We start from the raw sequence: 15,568 nt of genomic DNA on the forward strand, positions 1-15,568 counted from the left end.
TTTTAGGTGGTCCAGGGTAAACAGAAAGCATACAGTATGTATCTGCTTCCACTGGTTCCAACAGACAGTTCAGTGTTAAACATATTAGCTGAATAGAATACAGGCCAGAGTAGAATTCATCGCATTCAGTACTGAGTAGTGCTAAGAAAGGAGAAGAGAGTGAGCAGGTCAAGAAAGGCCTCAGTTAGTGAGCCGAGTGGAACTACAGAGAGGCGGGCTGCATACATGTCCGTCACTACATGATTGTGAGTAGGCAGAGGAGTGCGTGGGCATCGACTGGAAACCATGTTTGCTGAAGTGGGAAACAGTCGAAATTTGAAGGAGCTGGCTATTGGGATCTTCAAGGTGAGTAGCTGCATTTAAACCTCTGTGTATAGGACAAGAGGAAGCAGTATAGGTGAGCACAGTGTGATGGAAGCTCACGTTGTATGCGGGAAGGAAGTGAAGTTAGAGCAGAGTAGGAAGTTCAGGTCTGAGGAAGAGAACACTTTGGCTGCCTAGGGCGGTGGCTCGGGGGAGGAGGGAAGGGGAGAGGAGCAGAAGAGAAGTTAGGATCTCAGATGGTCCAACATTTCAGTCTAAAGAGAAGGCAGAACAGTAAGGGGTTCTAAATTGGGAAATTGGGGGTGGATTACTAGAATGTTTGTTTAAGATATTTTGCATTTGAATTAGCCATGGGATTTCCCAGTGGAATTGACTTGTGGAGTAAGCACGTGGAGGTAAGAAATTGGAGCATCTTTTAAGGGTCATTAGTCTAAGGTAGCAGCCTGTGGCTAAATCTGTGGAGAAACTGTACAGGTTACAATAGCTTTTGTGATGAGGCTCAAAGTCACTTTAGTCTTCATTGCTGCTGGTGTTTGTTTACATTACTACAGTAGTGGTTACGTGTAATAGCAAGGTGTGTGTTAGCACTACTATGGCAGTAGTTAAGTACAGTAGCAAGGTGTGCATTAACGCTACTACAGCAGTAGTTATGAGTAATAGCAAGGTGTGCGTTAACACTACTACAGCAGTAGTTACGTTTAATAGCAAGGCTCTGCTGTTTTACTTATACCTACATTTAATCCTTATAGTCTGTCAAACAATACTATTATTCTCACTTTACAACTAGGAAAACCCAAGTCTAATTTGTCTCCATTTATGCACAGAAAGTAAATGTGTAGTCAGGGTTTTAACTCAAGCATTGTGGCTTCAGAGTATATGTTGAGAGGTCTTGAGTTTGACTGATAGAAATAAATGAGAAGAAAGAAGTTACTCCAGGATGTCACAAGAACTGTGAGTAGTTAGGTTTTAGGGGAGTACAATAGATGTTTCATGAAGTAGGGGTGGTGGATGAAGTTTTATAAAGGTCTTTGAATTTGATGAGGATTTGATTTCTAGGACACACTTTTGAGAAATGGTCTTAGAAAACACATTTTAAGGTACCAACAAGGGAAATGGAGCCACATGGGAGAAATACTTGGTTAATACCATCTGTACTTGTAAATGCATCTCTGTCTTCTTTGTGTTGTTTTATGGTGTGATTTGGAGATTTTAGTTGATGAACTTGTTCTCATTAAACCTAAGAAAATTCTCCGTCGGGGGGTAATAGCTCCTTGAAGAGTATAAGCTCCTAAAACACAAGTGTTGTAAGATACTGCAGACAGGTTTGCCTTCAGTGAACAGAGAGAGGCTTCTGTGCAGCCGCAGTGCGTAGGAGCCCGTGCATAGCACATAGTATGTGTGTGTGTGTATGTATGTATATATATATATATATATATATATATATATATATATATATATATATATATATATATATTCCCAGCTCCTGCCATCAGGCCTTCCTGCTCTAGATCTTGTTATTAACCACAGAGCTAGTCCAGAAGAAATGATGGTCAGGAATTGAAGTTTTCTTAATGAGTTATACTTCGTAGTGAATATTAAGTTGAGAAGTGTAAATGGGTAAATAAATAAGCAGCTAATTAATGAATATCAAAATTCCCCAGAAAACTTTCAGTCAGATCTTAATGGTGCAGTTTTCCTTTCTTGTTTCTCTAAAACACAACTGACAGATGTATTTTCTCTTTAGATGTAGTAGGAGAGGTGGCTCAATGGTGAAGAGTGTGTACTGCTCTTGCAGAGACCTGAGTGTTGTTTCTAGAACCCATGTTGGGCATCTTACAACTGTCTGATCCAGTTTCAGGGGTTCCTACTTTTGGGGGTGCCAGAGATTGATCTTAGAATCTCATGCAAGCCAGATGTATATTCTGCCACTGAGCAGCAGCCTCACTCCCAGAACTATGCTTTTGTAAATATGTTACCATCTGTAGGCCGAAAACCTTTCTGTTCATATCAATATCAGGAGAGTACAAATTAATAAATACTGAAGAAGAGAATAGAGGTTTAAATTATTTATGGGTTCATTAATTTTGGAAAGCGTCTAGACAACATAGTTTACATGTTTGTTTGTAATCCTGACTATTGAGTGTTGTGGTAGACATCTGTAAGTAGACTGATTCCACAAATCTACCATGAGAACTAGTTCTGTCCACCACCTGCACCTCAGCCCATGGCCTTAGTTGAGAAGCGCTGTCTAAACAAAACTGGTTCTTAGTTCCCAGCATAAAGCATAGATCCCAATCAGAAGAAAACTCTAGATGAGTGCTAGCCACGGGAAACAGCCAGTGTCCAGTAAGTGGAGCTTCCACAAGCAACAAGTGAACACCATCCAGCCTTTGTAGACTTCAGTTGCTCTGTTAAACATCTGTCTTCTGTCTTTTGAGTAAGAAGTCCCTGGACATATAAAGGAAACAGTAACATCATTGCAACTGTAGGTTGGTATTCTAGAATCAGATGTGTCTACCTAAAATTGTTACCAAAGAAAAGAAACTATCCTGATGCATTTTCCAGTGTAAGGAGTTTAACTGTGATAGTACTTGTGGACGTGTGACTGTGGATAGGTAACTGGCTCTGTTGACTCTTTCTTTCTGGGTGTCAGCACTGACTAAAGAATGGTCTCGGTTGCTTTTCTTGGGCCCAGTTCATCGCACTGCTTCTGAGGTGCTTTTATACAAACGAGTGCTGCCACGTGTTAGAGAGCAGAGTCCAGGTCAGTCTCTGATTTAGAAAGAAGAATTCTGTTTCAAATACTAAGGCATGAGCTAGGGACACACTGAGTCAATAAAAGCACTTGCCACAGAAACCTGAGAAATGCAGTTCAGATCCCCCAGAATCAAAGCAGAAGCTAGGCACTCATGCCTGGAGCCTATAATCCCAGTGTGCAAGAGACAAAGACAAGATCCCAGGGGTAAGCTGGCTAGCTGGACTAACTGCAGTTAGCAAACCCCAGACTCAGTGTAAGACCCTGCCTCAATAAAGAAAGTGGATGGGAATTGAGGAACATTTGATGCCATCTTCAGGATTCAGTACAAACGTGCATGTGTTTACATACACCCACATACACATGAGTGCACACACCACACACATACATGTGTAAAATTACTAAGCCATGAGTGTAACGATGTGCTTCCACCAGGACACTCCAGTTTACTTCTAGCACTTCTAGCATCTCCTGGGAAGGCCAGGTGCAGTGCTGAGGTCTCACACTACAGCACTCTTGCTTTGTTCAAAATCAATACACCTGTGGTGCTGTAAGCATTGTGCAACAACTGTGATTGCATACCTTTCTAGATGTCACCTAAGAGGACGCTAAGACGAGTTAGCATCCAGTAACTGATTTAAAGTGTGGAGAAATGTAATTATTTAGCTTTAGACATGCCGCCGTATTTAGATGCTAGGAAATACTGAGAATTGTCTTGGAAAGTATGTCCTTATCAATGTAGAAAGTTAATATGACCAGCTTAACACTGGATCCTGAGAGAGGGGTGTGTGTGTGTGTGTGTGTGTGTGTGTGTGTGTGTGTGTGTGTGTGTGTGTAATAAGGTAAGAGATAGGGGTGGATGGCTAATTATTAATGAACTATATATGGGAAGAGTAAAAGTATTGAAAATAAAAGTATATCACTGAGTATACTTTCTTTAAGTCTTTATATAATCCATAGTTTTATATTATAATAGTATTGTACATTTAACTTTGTTTTATGCCATCATTTAGCACAATATTGGGAATCCTTGTATATATAGTTAACATGTTTGAATGGTTTGCATCATAGTGCATATACATCATTTCCTTGGTTACCATTCCTCTGTTGATAACTAGTAGCTTATTTTTAAACTTTTGCTCTTGAAAATACTGTAACAGTTCTGTAATACAGATTAGTTTATATCTTTGATGATTTTTCTTCTCATGAATTTTTTACCCATGAAGCTTGTCTTTTTTTGTTAGTAGTTACTGTTAGGTGATTCAGATGTAACTATTGCAAAAAAAAAAAAAGAAACCATAAATCATAGCATTAACTCTCTTCCCAAGTGAAAGGAGATAAGATGGCTCAGACAGTGCTGTGCTTGCCACACTAGAGTGGTGAGAAGGTCAGATCTCCAGCTCCCGGGGAAGCAGCTGACCCGGGGGTATGCACTTGTTAATCCCAGTGCTGGGAGACAGGCAGCTCTCTGGGGCTTGTTTACCAACCACTTGGACCTGCTTGATGGGCTCCTGGCTCCTGTTAGAGACCCTGTTTCCAAAAATCAAGGTGAACGGCTTCTGAGGAACAAAACCTGAGATTGATCATTGATCTCTGGCTTCTACATGTATATGCAGAAACTCTCTCTCTCTCTCTCTCTCTCTCTCTCTCTCTCTCTCTCTCTCTCTCTCTCTCTCTCTCTCTCTCTCTCGCTCTCTCTCTCCCCCTCTCTCCCCTCTCTCTCCCCCCTCTCTCCCTCCCTCCCTCCCTCCCTCCCTCTCTCCCTCCCTCTCCCCCTACAATATGCAAATGTGTAAAATATTTCGCATCGACTAGGAAGTTTCTCAGAGTGCACTAACTTTCATAAGCCTTTTTGTCACGCACCATCTTTGCTGAATTTATGTGTTTTAAATGCATGTAAAAACTTGGGTTAAGTCATAACATTCTTTGCTTTGTTACTGTCATGTGTTTTCTTTTGTATAGTGCAGCCTGATAAGCCAGACAGAAGTAGAAAGTGTACATTTGAAGTCTGGGGAGCCTTCAAAATAAGCCTGTGTCTTTAATGTGTCAGAGTTATGCATATGCAACCAACCCTAACCACTGTGTATAAGTGCTGTGTTAGCTGTTGATGCTTAGGTAACAGTTTCCTTGAGTCTCAAATCTCACTGAACATCTTATTTTTGTGCATCCACACATGCCAATAAGTGAATCCGGTGCCTTTCCCAAGCCTTGTATGAACAGGACTGGGGTAAGGCTGGCTTTCTTTCTGTTTTTTCTTATCATGGGTACTTAGAATGAGCCTTTAAAAGAAAATTCAATGTTTCTCAGGCAAAAATAAATAAATAAATAAAGAATGTGAATTGAAGTAAACTTTATGCTATGTTTGAAGTTATTTATATTTAATACTAAGTGAGTATCTGTTAGCAGGACTTATTGTTTTAAATAGACTGTTCATGGGTTTTTATTTATGTTCCAGACACAATCATTATTGCTGGAAAGCCTCAGCATCCAGAAGAACAAATTTGTGGCTAATCAGTTAAATTTACTTAGCTTTGTTTTGGCGTAATATTTCTCAGGATTAGAGATGTTTTGAGGTAGTGTTAAAAAAAGCATGACATATTGGCTAGATCTGCAGATGGTTGAAAGTCAGGACACAGTTATTAGAACAAGAAGCACTACTTGTTTCTGCCACTGGGTGGTAGTATTCTATATTTTCATAACTTACATAAACCATAGTGCAGTCTTCAAGCTTTTTAATCCCAGAAAGGGACTTCTTTATTACACTTCAAAATCAGGGCAGTTCCAGGGATGCTGTACTCCTGTTGGTAATGCTAGTAACTTAAACTGAAAAAATTTTTAAGGTTTTCACTTATTTTTAAAATAAAAATATACGCCTATCTCTTGTTTTTTATGAAATATAACTACTTTATAAAATACAATCTAGTGTGTGCTTATGTATTGTGTTACTGGCATAATGGAACACAGCTGGATTTCTGTGCCTCTTCTAGTCTTCAGTCAGTCTGTTGAGAGGTAATGCATTAAGAAGCCCGCTTCAAACAGGCAGACAGCTATCTGAAAAGAAGAGCGTCTCCTAGGTCCTCCGAAGGTCTTGCCCCGGCCACTGCTGCTCTGGGTGTGCTCTGCTGTTTGTACACTAGGGCTGTGGATTGGGTGGGTGTAAAAGAAAGAAGTCTTGGTGCTTTCAGTACTGGTTTGCATCCTATTCACTCTGTAGTTATTGTTTTTTCCTAATGACACATGCATTTTTTCCTCCCCAGGAATAAAGACAGAGGCCAGCTTACTCATTTTGATATTGTTAGCCAGTGTCTTAGGGTCAACAGTTAATCTAGAGATTGTCATCTTTGTTTACTCCCTGAAGTGTGAGAACTGGTCCTTTGAGCTGTCTATGGAGTGCTCTCTAGGATGGGAGCAAAAACAGTGACACTCTGGAACTCCAGAACTCTGCCATTTGCTTTAGTGATGGATTAGGATGCTCCAGGGAGGAGAGGGAAAGGCCGTGGGCTGTTGAAAACAGTGGTTTCTCTGGGTGTTTGTTTTTATTTCCTTCGTCTACTTGGTCAGCTGTCTTTGTGAAGTATTTTCTGTGTGTTGCTCCCTAACATACAGTTGGCATGTGGTAAACATTTAGTCAGAATTTGATGAGTAAGTGATGAGATTATTGAACTGTAGGTAGCCAGTCCTGCTCACATAACTCCTGTAGTACACAGGTATCCATTTTTATAATCTCATAGATAGGATAAATCTTATCTGAAGTGGAAAGTGAAGAGTTTGCAATAACATCGCAGCCCTGCATCTCATTCAGCTCAGAGAGGATTGTGCAGCCATACTTAGTTGGTTACATTTTTGCCCAGTAAGTTTTAAAAGTATATTCAGTGTTATTTTTTCCTTTCTTTTTTAAAATAGAAATTGCCTGAGGTACATTGGATTTTGTTTTGGAAGAACACAGTGTGTGTTTCCAATACGGCGACTGTGTGTGCTTCGCCTTCCCGCCCCGTGTGCCTTGACTGGTTTTCTGCACCCCTGCATGTTAGTGAAGGTGACAGCTGTGGCTCATGCACGCTTTTTGTCTCACTCGCTTATCCTTTGTTGTAGCTAAAAATAAATGACACAGGCATCAGAACATACTTGTGTAGTACTTTGATTGAAATTCTAGCCTACTCTCACTTAGGAAAGAATTGGGAACTTACTTTTACATTATTGTAGGATATGGCTATTACTTTATTATGTTTGGTGTTTGCAGGCTCACACAGGTCTGGTTCCTCAGTAAACTCCCATTACCTCCTGTTTAAACATTGAAATGGGATCCACTGTTGGAAGCAGAGTTCTGTGAGAAAGTGGTTTTCATTGTGGTATAGAATAGAATCCATGGTAGGTTTGAATATGTCTCATCTGTTTATTATACGTGGAATTTGAAATTTAGTTTAATGCTTTGGGAAGAATGCTTAATGTTTCTTTAAAGCAGGGAGGAGATAGCAGGCAGGGAGTTTTGTGTCTGTCAGCACATGGCACAGTCTGTCGTGCTAAGACCTGGAAGCCTCCTGTGGGTAACTGGTTCAGAAATCCTGGTTAAGAGAGAGATTTCTACTCAACTGAGCTTGGTCAGTATCGGCACCTTAAGATTTCAAAATCCTGCAAATCTAGGGTTACTTCTCCCTTTTTAAAGTTCTCCCATGGAGTCCATGTGTTGTAGTTGATTTACCATCTCATGGGAAGATTGGGGTTCCCCCATTACTACATTGGACTGAGGATATTAGATTAGAAGATTACAAAACATTATTTCTAGCTGTGAAATCATTTTGTTCTCTGGTGTAACAGGAGAGTAAATTTAAGTGAAGAACCATGGAATCCGTCTATTCTCCTGTCATTATTTCATCTAAATTCTGAGTGAGTGTCAGAGCATCTTTAGGTTCTGCAGAGTTAGCTTAAGAGATTTCTGCGATGTAGACTAGAAGGTTGATATGGATGGTTTCATGAGAAACAGCGGAAATGTGCTGGTGACTTCTGCAGCCATTCCTGTTCCACCCTCCCTCCCCCCAGCCTTAAATCTTCAGTACACACTACCAGGTGAGCTCTGAAAGAATCTCCCAAATGCAGGCTGAGTTTTTAGAGAGGGAACTAATGATTTGGGAGTAGCAATAGCTAACTTGCGATGTGCCTGTTGTTAGAATTGATAGTGAAAACACAGCTAATAAAACAAAGATACTGTTTTTCTTAAATAGTTTACTTCTCAGCATCCTCATGTCTTAAAAATTATCCTGGTGTTTCCAGACAAATGTATAATTAGACTAAGACTCTTGAAAAATGATTTCAGCCAATGTCTTGTTCCTTTGAAATACAGAGCTTATTTGAGCCTCAGTTTTATACTTTAAGTATGCAAGATGAATAAATTGAGTAGATTTGCATTTTATATCAAAGACTTATTAGTTGTCAGAAAGATTAACTTTTTAATGCTGTTGAGTTCAGCCATACACCTTCTGTACATAATGCTATTTACTATTAAGAAATTGCTTTAGGATAGGTGTATTCCTTTGCCTAAACTGTTGTCTGAAACCAACCTGGGGTCAGTAAAAGGCCTTTTTTTTTTTACTATGATACTTTAAGTTGAAGCCCCCATATTTCTTAAACAACTTAGTTGTACAAGATACATTACATATGTTGGTGAACTGTCTCCTGTGGACTATTTCTTGATGGGATTGAATCTTGATCACTGAGTGTGTAATGGGAAGTCTCAGGACTTCTGTAAGGGCTAAAAGAAACAATCTAGGACCATAGCAATGGGATTTTCACAGGGTGTTTGTTTATATATACATGTTTATATATATTATATATACATGGATCTGTACATATATACACACATGCATATACATTCACACACATATATCTACAGGTATACACACACGCTTACACTTTGGTGCCTAGTTACCCAGATGTTGTACCCATTGTATGACTTGGTTGGATGCTGAATGAGTGATTTTGCACCCTTAGAGCCTTAGAAGTCTACATGGCCTGAACTTAATCTTCCCTATGAACTGTTAGTAGAGCCTTTCTATATACCATTGAATTAGGTTGTTTTCTTTCTAGTCAGCTGAAAACAGCCCTAATTTGAAACCCAGGCATGTAGTAAGTTTCATTTCAGAAGTACATTAAGTATACGATTTACCCAGTAAATGTTTTCAAAAAGAAACCAAACCCCTGCTCTTTTATATTATGGTTAAAAAGTCTGAGAAAAAGATTTGCCAAAGAACTGTTTTTCCATTCTTAAAAATGTCCTAGTGAGCCAGGCATAGTGGCACTTGCCTGTAACTCCAGCACTCAGGAAGAGGAAGCAGGAGGATTGCAGTTCGAATCCAGCCGGGCTACATAGTGAGACCCTGACTCAAAAAACAAAAAAGAGAAAGAGTCCTAGTGAGTACACACTGACATTACCCAACTGTTGATGATAGAGAAACTAAGAACTGTAGAGCAAATGGAAGCAATTAAAATTCATAGTACAGAATAGTGATCTGACCTGTTTCTTGAATTTGTTAGCCATAGCATGCTTGGTGGGGAGAGCAGGGAAATGTTAGTGATTTAATATATTTTCAGAGTCTGAGCTTAGGCTCATATAAGCAGCCATACCATTCTAATCCAGAACTCAACAACAAAACATCGATTTTAGTGACGGGACACTTGGTTAAAGCTTTGTTGAACAGCTCAGAAGTATCTCTTGACTTAGACCAATGCTGCGTCTTCTAACCTGTCCTGCTACAGCTGCTCTTAGATCCTGTAAATTGATTGTGAAACACTTGAGGTCGCTGATAATATTTCTTGAGATACTTGTTTCCTGCTGTTTTGATTATAGCTTTTGAGGAACTTGAAAAAGCCTTGAGTACAGCCCAAAAATCTGAAGAAGCACAGAGAAGAATGAAGGCAGAGATGGACGAACAGATAAAGGCTGTGGAGAGAGCAAGCGAGGAGGAGCGCCTCCGTCTTCAGCGCGAACTGAGTCGGGTGAGGCAGGAGGCTGTCAGCATGATGAAAGTAAGGATGACTTCCGGCTCTGTCCCATGCTCATTCCCAAGTCTTTGATTGTAAGAAAGAATCGGTTTGTAGTCTAGACCCTGAGCCTTTAGTGATGGTCAGGAGGCAGTGAAAGAGCACTTTGGTAGAGAGAGGGGTTCCTATTTAGACAGGTCTCTGGGCCCTTCAGAGCGTTGCCTCACTCCATCTACAGTGTTCCTTGTTGGCTCCCTGATCTGAGGCTCCGTGAAGGTGGATTGCTTAGCTGCTTCAGTGCATATCCTCAGAACTCAGTCGGGAAGGATGCTCGGCTAATATGTGTGAATTTAAGGGAACCTGGGAGTGTAAGACTAAGGTTGGGTATTTAAATGTTTTAACGGGTAATTAGTTTTATTGGGTTTTTATGCACTGGTGGGGATTGAACCTTTGGCTTCACATATGGTAAACAATTGTTTATCACTGAGTTATAATCCCAGCCCCTGAAAAGATAGTTAGCAATGTTCTCATTACTCTTAAAAATACAGATATTTTCAAAATGAGTATCTTTATGAAAAATTGTCTTTTTAGAACTTAAAAAGTCATTGCGTTTGTGTGTGTGTATGAATAAGTCCCACAGCATGTGTGTGGAGGTCAGTACAACTTGAGAGAGTTGGTTCTCTCCTTCTACCTTGTGGGCTCTACAGATTAAGTTCAGGTCAGCAAAGTTAGGGGCAGGTGCCTTTTCCCCCTGAGCCATCTTTCAGGCCCATAATGTTGTGGGGGTTTGTTGTTTTTCTTTCTTTCTTTCTTTCTTTCTTTCTTTCTTTCTTTCTTTCTTTCTTTCCTTCCTTCCTTCCTTCCTTCCTTCCTTCCTTCCTTCCTTCCTTCCTTCCTTCCTTCTTTCTTTCTTTCTTTCTTTCTTTCTTTCTTTCTTTCTTTCTTTTTGGGGATTTCTCTATGTAGCTCTGGCTGTCCTGGAACTCACTTTGTAGACCAAGCTGGCCTTGAATTCACAGAGATCCACCTGCCTCTGCCTCCCAAGTGAGTGTTGGGATTAAAGGTGTGCGCTACTACTGCCCAGTTTATAAAGTTGCCTTTAAGAAGGAGGAGTCTGAGGAGGAATCTGACCTGATCACTAGGTGAGAGTGCTTGCTCTGCAGGCAGGAGGGCCTGAGTCTGAATCACCAGCTCGCGGGTGAAAAGTGGGTATGGCTGTAGACTGGTAGATCCTGAGAGGTGGCGGGCCAGCATAGTTGTGAACTGCAGACTTCAAGTTTCTGACTCAATGAGAGGCCTTGTCTCCAAGGCAGTAAGTTACAGAATGAGAGAGGAAGACTCCCCATGTCCTCCTCTGGCCTCCACATGTGTGCATGTGGGCAGCCACACTCCACACTTACATGTAAGCATCACATACCACAACAAGCAAAAGAAAGAGTAACTTTGAAAATTCCATAGGTTTCCAGTTTTTCCAGCCAACTAAACATGTAAATACGGTGCCTGTTCCCTGTCCCATCTCCCTTTTCTTCATTTCAGACTTGCCTTCATTATTTCTCCATTTTATACCATTCATTTATCGATTCCTTGTTTCCATTCTTGGTGTTTGATTATGGCCACTAAAATGATAAATCAAAAAATTGCATTTCTGAATCACGAGGCTTGGATTTAAAACTTAAGAGCTACAACAAGTATTTTGCAATGACCTGGATATAGAGCATGAAAAAATTAAATAATTTTCACACATTTACTTCCTTCTGTGGGACTATAAAAACATCTCAAAAAGTATCAATTAATTATGATCTATTACTGGATATACAAGGCCTTGGCCCAAACTGTCTGACTGTATTTTAATTTCTTTTTAGTAGGGAAAAGCAAAAAGAGGAGACTTATTTAATGTTGCCTCATTGGGATGAGAGACCAAGAGGTTCGGTGACCCCCCTCCCCCACCTCTTCCATCTGGGGATGTAGGCTTAGGTAGAGCCAGAGCTGCTCATGTAGTCCTGTCCAGCATTGACTGTCTTCGTCTCGGTCCCAGTTTCTCCTGCTAGATGGTCTGTCTTAGTACAGATCTCTTTCCCAGAGACAGTCAATCCTCTGGCTGGCCCAGCGTGAGATTCTTAGAGGAATTCCAATATATTTTCATTCTTAAGTGGTCATGTGATGATAAGTATTAATATTAGTATGGAATCTAACAACAGTAATAATTTATGAATTACTTTGAAGATAATGACATGACTATATGACAGAAGTCAAAAGATGAGGCTGGGGAGATGGCTCAATAAAGTTTTTGTTGTGCAGATATGAGCCCTTTGTTTGGATCCCAGCACCCAAGGAGAAAGCCAAGTGCAGCTGTGCATGCCTGCAATCCTAAGGCTGGGACAGCAGAGATACAGGGGTCCCTGTGGCAGAGTGGCCAGACAGTCTAGTTGTGTCAGTAAGGTGTAGAGTAATTGAGGAAGACACTGGACATGGATCTCCACATGTATATAAACACATTTGCATGCACATTAAGCTCACACACTTACAATTAAAAGATAAGAAGTATACAATGAGGGCTGGAGATGCAGCCCTGATGGTGAGTACTTTCCCAGCATACACAAAGCCCTGGACTTGCTCTCCAGCAGCACGTAACACTGGGTATCTGCCTTTCAGTTTTTCCAGAAAGAACAAGTTTTCTTTTTAAATATGCTTACAGAGAAGGTCCCTACATTGGTTTCTTGCTGTTGCCTCATGCCCTTTAGCGTCAGAACTGGTGCCATTTATTTTAAAGGCTGCTCAAGATCCCATCATATAAAGTTCTCATACTTGAGTCAGTCTCCCCCTGATGGGTGTTAGATTCCCAGGGTTTGCTGTTGCTGATTATATGGACTGGCATTATGTGGACTGGCTGTCTTGTCTGTCTGTCTCTCTCTCTCTCTCTCTCTCTAAGATTTATTTATTTTGTATACAGCATGTATGACCAGAAGAGGGCACCAGATCTCATTACAGATGGTTGTGAGCCACCATGTGGTTGTTGGGAATTGAACTCAAGACCTCTGGAAGAGCAGCCAGTGCTCTTAACCTCTGAGCCATCTCTCCAGCCCCTCTTGTATATCTCTTTATGGTAGCTCCTTTAAAGGGAATCTACCCTTTCTCTAGAAGAAAATTATGTGTATTTTTAATTATTGGTCTGCCTTCTACAAGCCTTATGACAGACAGTTTAGATGTTTCCAGCTAGGCATTGGAAGTTCCCTCATTCACAAAAACTGTGCTTCCTTTCTCCTCTGAGATCTGTTGTCTTTTTATTATTTGTTTGTAGAAGTTCTTTGCTGATAGTGGGAGCGAGCCCTTTGGACATAAGGAACTTATTCAAGTACTCTTTTTTCATTGAATAGAAAGTTTTCTTTTCTTGGTATTTAAGATTACTAGTTTGATTCTTAAACTGCCTCTCAGATTTTGTTCTTTTTAATTTTAATTACGCTCGTTCATTCATTCATTCATTCATTCATTCATTCATTCATTCATTCATTTGTTGTGTGTGTAGGCTAGAGGACATCTTGAAGGAATTCGTTCTCTCCTTACACTACATGGACACCAGGACTCCAGCTAAGATTATAAGTTTGGCTGCAAGTGCTGTAAATTGCTGAACCATCTCAGTGGTCTGCTTTCAGTTTTGTTTTAAAACACATGTGGACTGGGTGTTTAGGTCAGTGGCAGAGCACATGCCTGACACATGCAGAGCCCTGGATTCAGTCCAGTCATGACAAAAAACAAAACATGCACATGCCCAATTTTGAGACCACTGGTTTTGTTTGTTTGTTTGTTTGTTTGTTTGGTTAGTTGGTTGGTTGCTTTGTTTTGTTTTTTGTCCCTTGTGTGCTTTTATTTTGGGTTTTGAGGCAGGGTTCACCATGTAGCCCAGGCTAGCCCCTGTCTATCCTGCCTCAGCCTCCCAGATGCTGGGGTTACAGATGTAGGTCACCACACTTTATGGTTTTTTTTTTTTTTTTTTTTTCAATTCTGTTGTTTTCTTTTGACATTTGGATACATTTCATTTATGGTGACATCTTTATTCTGACTGAAATTTATTTGGTATGAGGAATAAGGTTGAAATCGACTTAGTTTTTCCCAGAGTGCTGCTAGCAGCCTCTAAACCATGTATGTAATAATGTGCCCCAGGGGACTGCCATCAGACTCTAACCATGTATGTACCCCGACCTGCTGTTGTCTCAGTTACGTAATGTGTAAGAAGATGTCGAGCACCTGTCTTTTTCTCTCCTTTCCTGTTGTCAAATGCTGGCTGCTCCCTGTGGCTCTGGGCACTGTGCGCTGCTGCACCGCGGTAGCCGCTGTCTCCCTGGGGGCCTCCCTTCACCACCATTGCTCTCGGGAGTGGAGATGGGGCATTGCTGGCTATTCTAACATGTACAGTTTTGTCTCCTGAGCAGACTCCCTCATTCTTTGGGTGTTTGATTACATTAACTTTTTAGATTTATATAAGGAAACTTGATGTTTTTATAAAGTTGAGTTTTCCTTTCCAAGAAAGAACAAAGCCAGTAACTCTTTATAAATAATGGCTCCCTAGAAAGCTAGGTGCAGCCTGAGCACAGTGAAGCATCTCTTCTGGGTGCAGCGTTCTTGTCTCCTGTCTTCCTCCCTGCCCTCTGCTCTACCCTGACCAGCGCTGCAGTCACTAGAGGTTACAGAAATGGAGCTGCAGCCCCAGAGTGCAGCCCTCAGTCTTCAGTGGGCTTTCTTTTCGCTACTCTGACTTTGGAGTATGTTTTCATGTTTCCTTTTAACAAGTTACTGGCGTGATTAGTTTCAGGAAAGTTGAGGAGTTACGTGGCTTTTCCTGGGTGTTTGCACTTACCTTTCGACTTGTTTTCAGAAGACCTCAGAAGAACAGCTTGCTGAACTTCAGAAGTTGCATGCAGAGGAGCTGGCCAGCAAAGAGCAGGAACTGGCCAGGAAGCTTCAGAGCCGAGAAAGAGAGCTGCATGAGCAGATGAAAATAGCTCTTGTAAGTGCTGTTTAGTCAGAGGCCCACCTCAAAGCTGCCACCACTCAGGTGAAGTGCCACAGCCTCGACCTCAGTGTCGGAGAGGGTTAGGCAAGGCAAAAGGGCTTGTGGGCTTAGCGTTTAGTGCATGAAATCACGTGTCTGATGTGCCCAGCTTTCATCCGTCGGTAATTAGGAGGAAAGGAAAAGATGATCAGTTGTCTCAAAGCCCAGCACACTGGCTATACTGATGGGCCCCCAAAGATTATTCTGAATGAAATTTAAAGAGCAAAACTTTGAATACATATGATGTTTAAAAAGTAGAGTTTAAAAAAATGGAAATAACTACTGGATGAACAAAGTAATAGTCAGAAAAGCAAAGATTCAAATTTTTACAAAAAATGTGATTTAAAAATTTAAAATAAAAAGTAATTTTCCTCAGTTGTGAAAACCTTTTATATGAGTCACCATAAAAAGTGCCAGTGCGGGGCTGGAGAGATGGCTCAGAGGTTAAGAGAACTGACTGCTCTTCC

General features: G+C 40.8%; 1 protein-coding gene across 11 annotated transcripts in view; it reads left to right on the plus strand.

Annotated features, from left to right (window-relative positions):
- The window catches only part of Golga4 (golgin A4), a 92,145-nt gene that overhangs the window by 46,743 nt on the left and 29,834 nt on the right, over nucleotides 1-15,568 (plus strand). For 5 of the 11 annotated variants that reach the window (XM_052723769.1, XM_052723751.1, XM_052723707.1 and 2 more), the window contains 3 exons: nucleotides 5,286-5,306; nucleotides 9,921-10,099; nucleotides 14,925-15,056. In XM_052723769.1, coding sequence (XP_052579729.1) covers nucleotides 5,286-5,306; nucleotides 9,921-10,099; nucleotides 14,925-15,056 — 332 coding nt within the window. The remainder of the gene's footprint in view (nucleotides 1-5,285; nucleotides 5,307-9,920; nucleotides 10,100-14,924; nucleotides 15,057-15,568) is intronic. The other 6 variants (XM_052723778.1, XM_052723724.1, XM_052723739.1 and 3 more) reach the window with 3 other exon arrangements.

The sequence above is a fragment of the Peromyscus californicus genome, unplaced genomic scaffold (assembly GCF_007827085.1).
Source record: "Peromyscus californicus insignis strain IS unplaced genomic scaffold, ASM782708v3 Scaffold_11__1_contigs__length_118956290, whole genome shotgun sequence".
NCBI classification, from domain to species: domain Eukaryota; kingdom Metazoa; phylum Chordata; class Mammalia; order Rodentia; family Cricetidae; genus Peromyscus; species Peromyscus californicus.